This window comes from Bidens hawaiensis, unplaced genomic scaffold, assembly GCF_021521415.1.
Source record: "Bidens hawaiensis isolate Kalapana, Puna unplaced genomic scaffold, B.hawaiensis_p1.1 tig00005780_1, whole genome shotgun sequence".
Taxonomy (NCBI): Eukaryota; Viridiplantae; Streptophyta; class Magnoliopsida; order Asterales; family Asteraceae; genus Bidens; species Bidens hawaiensis.
The window spans coordinates 1,059,188-1,065,309 of NW_027491379.1; the positions used below are offsets into that span (position 1 = coordinate 1,059,188).

At 32.9% G+C, this 6,122-nt stretch overlaps 1 protein-coding gene across 1 annotated transcript; it reads right to left on the reverse strand.

Moving 5' to 3' along the window:
- Positions 1-1,889: 1,889 nt before the first annotated feature.
- On the reverse strand, positions 1,890-4,338 carry LOC143630642 (ubiquitin-ribosomal protein eL40 fusion protein). Its single transcript, XM_077099608.1, has 5 exons — positions 4,172-4,338; positions 4,006-4,092; positions 2,331-2,433; positions 2,176-2,242; positions 1,890-2,082 (listed from the first exon to the last, which is right to left on the reverse strand). The coding sequence occupies exons 1-5, from the start codon at positions 4,272-4,274 to the stop codon at positions 2,056-2,058; spliced, it is 387 nt and encodes a 128-aa protein (XP_076955723.1). The 5' UTR covers positions 4,275-4,338; the 3' UTR covers positions 1,890-2,055.
- Positions 4,339-6,122: the final 1,784 nt, after the last annotated feature.

The window sequence follows — 6,122 nt, forward strand, 5'->3', positions numbered from 1 at the left end:
ACAAAAGCAAGCCCTTATTACTTCACAATGGTATCATTTTCGTGTTGTTTCTGCTTGTTGGATTAGTCAACATATAACCAAACTTTGGACTTTAGATTAAAGATTGTGTATGCATAGGAGACATCTTATCTTTCAAGTTACCAAGCACAAAAGCAAATCGTTCACAACGGTGTTTTGTGACGTTAGTTCGGTTTGTTACACTAGTCAACATATAACCAAACTTTCGACTTTTAGATTAAACTTACAAGTGGAGTCGCATTGTCCTACTCAAAACATCTAGAGAGAGAGAGGAGATTAGTGAGTAACTAGGAGGAAGGGGGTATCACAAGGAACCAACTACAACATCTAAGGGTCAAATTCTTAATGAAATAATGGGAAAATAACGAGACTCGGAATTATAGGAAAAAGACCCAATATAACCAAGGTATATCTTTTTTTATCGGAGGTTGAATTGGCCATCAAAAGAAGCATTAGGCAAACAATTAGGATACATTCTGGAAATTTGGCAAACTTTAACTTCCATCGAAGAGAAGCAAATGAAAGGCTTTCATAAAAATTCTCGTTGAATCGAGTATGAAGTTTTCAGTCATACGTATGTATTGCGTTGTGTGTCCTATAACGGGTCCCATTCTTCTAGCCTTTCCCCGAAGTCGATGACTATTTATCGCAATTACCTGGACACATAAGAAGAGTTTGACCCAATGCTTTATTTTTGTCCTAATTAATCCTGATTCGACATATGTCATGATGTAAAATGTATAATGCATAGGGAATGTTTACGTTTTAAATGTCGCAAATAATATTTTCAATGAACCTTGTCTTATGGCAAACAGTAACACATAGTGAATAACCGAGTCTAAGATATCACATGTTACAACTTACAAGTGATTAAATTAGTCAAAAATTAAAGTTGATGGGGGGATAAGTGGTGGAGCCATGTATCAATGGAAATAGCATGATATGAAAAGGTTATATTGATATGTTGTGTATTTGATAATGAGTTAGCTGGCAAAATTACATTGTAACACATATATCATACTTTCGGTAAGAAAAAAACAGGGATTTCACAATGACAAGTTGGACTAGTTTTTGGCATTAACTAATAATTTTAAATTGGGTTTATATTATGCTTAATAAGCTTAACAAAATGAAAGAGACATCAGAATTAAAGGTGCACAAAAGTACAAAACCGTGTTAAACCCAAACCGGATCGATTTGAATATTGGTTTGTAAGTCTAAAACAAGTTTGACACGCCCACCCGACTTGATCATATAGGAGCCATATTCAACGTGTCATATAACTAGTTGTTTCAAAAGTGGTTTCGATGGGTATATATATTCAAACCGATTTAGAGCCTGCGAATCTAGTTGGGTCCAAACCAGTTTTACCCAAACTACTTTCGGGATCTGGATCCGGTTAGCGGTGTTCTTGAAGTTTAATGAATGAACGAGAGGTATGGAAATGGTATCAGGTATGGGAATGGAAAGATTTTGTGAAAAGAAACACGGATTATAAAACTTTTTTTCGAGTTCAAAAAAAGAGAGCATTAAGAGTTTAGAAAACATATTTTTTCTTCAAATATACGTCTCTTCAAATCCGTTTATTTGCGAAGAAAGGTAAGGGAAAAAAAAGACAATTTCAAATCTTAACCGGTTTCTTTCCACTACTTTTCACTCATCTCTTTATAATAGACTCGAAAACAACATTAATAAGAATAGAAAGAAAAGTAAATAGGCAAGCCCGATGCACAAAGCTCTCGCAAGCAAAAGTAAAAAAGTGCCAGGCAATCTCGGCCTGACCCAAACTTGGATGAACCAAAATAAGTTAGTGCAGAATCTAAACACATCAACCCAGAAGACACATATCGATGTAGTGCAACAAATCCAGAAAATATAAAGATCAACAATACTAAAATATAAATATCACTGAAATATCAGCCACATTGCAGCAAGTTGCCAAAATCACGAAACTTTAAAATTCAGGTCTACAACATACTCCAAAAACATTCAAAAATAATAAACCTTCAAAACGAAGTACCATAACATCATCTTCATCTACTTGATCTTCTTCTTTGGCCTCAACTAAAAATCATCAAACAAAGCACAAATCAAAAGGTGCTAACTAGACGATTAACTATACAAACATAACATTTTGAAATCAAAAACTAAATGTACCTGGTTGCTGTGCCCACATTTCTTCTTCCTGCAGTTAACAGCCCGGGGATGGAGGCGAGCATAGCATCTGAAACATGAAGCACAAATGTTAATATGTATTACGAATTTATAAATTAAGGAAAGAAAGACAGTAAAACAAGCAGTAAGTAGCCTACTTGCGGCAGATGGTCTTATCCTGATTATACTTCCTTGCCAAAGCCATCAAAGATGGTTCGATAATCCCTCCACGAAGCCTCAACACCAAATGAAGAGTAGATTCTGCAAACACAATAAAGTTCATCAAAGATTCATCATAATCAAAGAAGTGTAAACAGCCCAAGCCGCTCGTGACCAACTCATGATAGGCTCACAATATAGCTAAATTAAAGACAAGCTTATACGAGCTGCAGCCTAAATATAAGCTTGTTAAATAAACGTGCCCACGCATCAAGCCGGTTCACAAGTCTATACTAGGAACGGCAATTCCTGACAGGACCCAAAACATGGCCTCAACCCAGCACAAAAAGATATAGGTTTTGGGTCGGCAGACACAACCCATTTTCTTATACAGGTCAACTCAAACCCAACATGCTAAATTCTAAAGTTAAATTCTTTGATTTTTAATTTTTCACATATCTATCATTTTCGAAAAGTAAAACTATTTTCTTCTAAACTACTTTTATTTACTTTTCATTTCCAACACTAAATGTCTATTCTCCAATTATTATCATTCTATAGTTCTTGTCATGAGCTAACTATGTAAATCAAGTTTGGTAGTTAAGAATGAGAGATTAATACACAAACACAATTAAATATATCATAAATTACTAAAATGTTTTATATAAATTAGGGTAACTAAATGTTTAAATTGTTACAAAGTCCCAACGCATTACTCATATTAGTAAACGAACGTAAATGGGTTGACACGATACACAACCCGAACACAACAGGAATTTAAATGGGTCCACACAACCTAACTCAAATATATATATGGGTTGGGTTAAACTTGAAGAATCTCAACACGCCAACACGAAACCCATGAACCCGACATGATTGACACCCCTAGTCGAAACAATCTACTTATTTATTTATAAAATATATTCATTGTGCGTCTGTATATATATATATATATAGATAATAAAGATGTAAACGAGCGGAGCTAAGCTGAGCCCAATCTCAAGTAGACTCAACCTAGTCTTAACTAACGAAAGCACAAGCTCAAACTCAGTTTTTCCAAGCTAGTGCTCATTTAATATTTACTAACTAAATTATGGACAATTTCAATTATTTTAATACATTGTGAGAAAAATGTAAACAAGCCTAAGCTCGGCTCAAGCAAGCCTGTGCAAAGTGAAACTAACACATATAACTCTAAAGGGGTAGTTGGCCTAGCTTTTTTATGTTTATGCTTATATTTTAGAGTAGCTTATAGCTTATTTTCTATGATTCGATAAACTATTTTTAAGTGTTTGGATTAACTTACATTCTACAAGTTAATTATGTGTTCTTAATAAGTTGTTAAATTCACCATTCTTTAATTTGTTAAAGTAACAAATTGCTTCAATAATTATTAATTCATCACCATTTAAGAGCAAATGCGTAACTTATACCTTTACACAAATACACTTCTTCAAATTAGCTTATATAAGTTCATAAGCATAAGCTTAAAAAGCTAAACCAAACACTAAGTTAAACTTATTTTTTTCAAAAAAAAGCTATAAGCTTTGTTAAAAAAACTAGGCCAAACACCCCCTAAAAGAAAAAAAAACTTAAAAATACACAAGTCTTATTAGCTTCAAATACAAAGCTATGATAACAATATAAAATAATAATATAATTATATATATATACCTTTCTGGATGTTGTAATCAGCAAGAGTCCTTCCATCCTCCAATTGCTTTCCAGCAAATATCAAACGTTGCTGGTCCGGTGGAATCCCTAATTATTAATCATAACATTATTATTATTAACCCAAATACTTATTTCATTTCAATTTTAAACAAAATTAAACCAATACCTTCCTTGTCTTGGATCTTAGCCTTAACATTATCAATCGTATCACTCGATTCAACCTCGAGCGTGATGGTCTTGCCGGTCAATGTCTTCACGAAGATCTGCATTTTGCCTGCCGCCGGGTTTTGTTAAAGCTGACTTATTATTGTGTGTGTATAAATATAAATACCTAGGGTTAGTGTTTTGTGACATTTTGGTTAATGTGTATGAGTGAAGTGGGCTATGGATGATAAATCAGGCCCGTATGGATATTATTGTTTTATAAAAGTTAGGTTTTGAGGCCCAACAAATTATTTTTTTATAGAAAAAGATTATTATTTAGTTTCGTTAAACCCAAACCGAAACCAAACAGGTTTGGTCAACGGATGGTCAAACCAGTTTAAGTTTATAAATTGGTTTGGAAGCAAGATAGGTCGGTCTGGTCACATCGATTCGGTCCGGTTTATAAACCGGTTTTCTCAAACCGGTTCGACTTTAAAACCAGTTTGGTATATCTCAAGGGGAACCGTTCTTAAAACTGGCGGTTTGGGTGAAAACCGGTTTTAAACCCAAACCGGTTCGGTTTGGTTTGCTAAAACCGGTTTTTTCGTACACCACTATGTTAAACACACTTTTCATGGGTAGGTCGGTTTTGACCAAAAATTGTAACCTATGTTGGTTAATGGATAACGCTAGTCATCATTGGTGTGTGGCAATTTGCTTAATATGTTTTGAAGGTTATAGTGTGTCGGGTAACTGTGAATTTAAGCCTAGATAAAAATGGTTCAAGGTAGTATGATTGGGCGTTGTTTAGGCTTGAAAGTTTGGTCTTGATTTTTTTTTTTTACTATATTATAAATTGTTATTACATATTTGAATATAGTAGTATATACAACATATAATCTATAATATTAAAACATATATACATATAGAGAAAAGTTAACGTACAAAAGAAATTAACATGTCAAACGTGAAAATCAAGTAGAGTACTTATGTAATTACATAATTACTCTACTTGATTATCACGTTTGGCGCGTTAATTTCATTTGTATTTGATCCAAACCCTATACATATAATCGGTTCGGTTTGGCTTGGTTTTTGCGGGTATGGAAACCTTGTTAAACATAACAGGCCCACTATAGTCGATTTTCAGAAACTCATTTAACCGACCCTCATGTTTTTGGTACGGTTTGTTTCATTGGTTAATTTGCTGATTGATTCGGCAGTATAAACCAGTTTAGAAAATTCAAATTTTATAAACATAAACATTTAATATAAATATAATTTAGCTCTAAGAGCATTTACATTGGAGTCTCAATATCCGTATTTTGTATATAATATGAAGATAAACAAAACTAGAAAAAACAATTAAATCACAACTATATTAGATTTTCTATAATAAAGAAAATATTAGTGAAAACTGAAGTAGACAATCTATATATAAAGATCATAGTCAAGGATCGATATTTTGTTGTGAGTATATAAAAATTAATAAAAATAAATACTTGTGAGTACAATATATATATAAAATTAGAAATTAGAGGTTTTAGAAAAGTAAACATAACTTAAATAAAAATATGTTTTTTAGTTAAATTATAATGATAAAAATGGATACTCAAACACGGATGCTCTTATACTATATATACCTAATGGAAATAATTAAGCCCATAAAGTAAAGAAAAGAAACTAAACAAAACGAATTAAGCCTGTGAGTCATCTAATCCAATATGTGTATGTGGTTTCGGGTAACTGGGTCAGTATCATCTGATCTCATATTGGTCTTTACCCGCAAAAAAATTTAAATCTTAATCTCATACTCGGCTCATACCCATCGCGTTTCAAGTATATCAGTCTCATATGTTTTGAGTGTTGGGTATACCCGTTGAGGTTTTTTTTTTCATCCCTGCCATGAAAGGTGTGTTTATGAAAATTATGATTTATTGATAGTCATCATCATCAATATAGAATGACTCAAA

Coding starts and splice junctions, on each gene's coding strand:
- LOC143630642 (XM_077099608.1), bottom strand. CDS start 4,274: ATGCAGATCTTCGTGAAGACATTGACCGGCAAGACCATCACGCTCGAG. Junction 4,093..4,171: donor TAAGATCCAAGACAAGGAAG/GTATTGGTTTAA, acceptor ATTAATAATTAG/GGATTCCACCGGACCAGCAA. Junction 2,243..2,330: donor GATAAGACCATCTGCCGCAA/GTAGGCTACTTA, acceptor TTCATGTTTCAG/ATGCTATGCTCGCCTCCATC.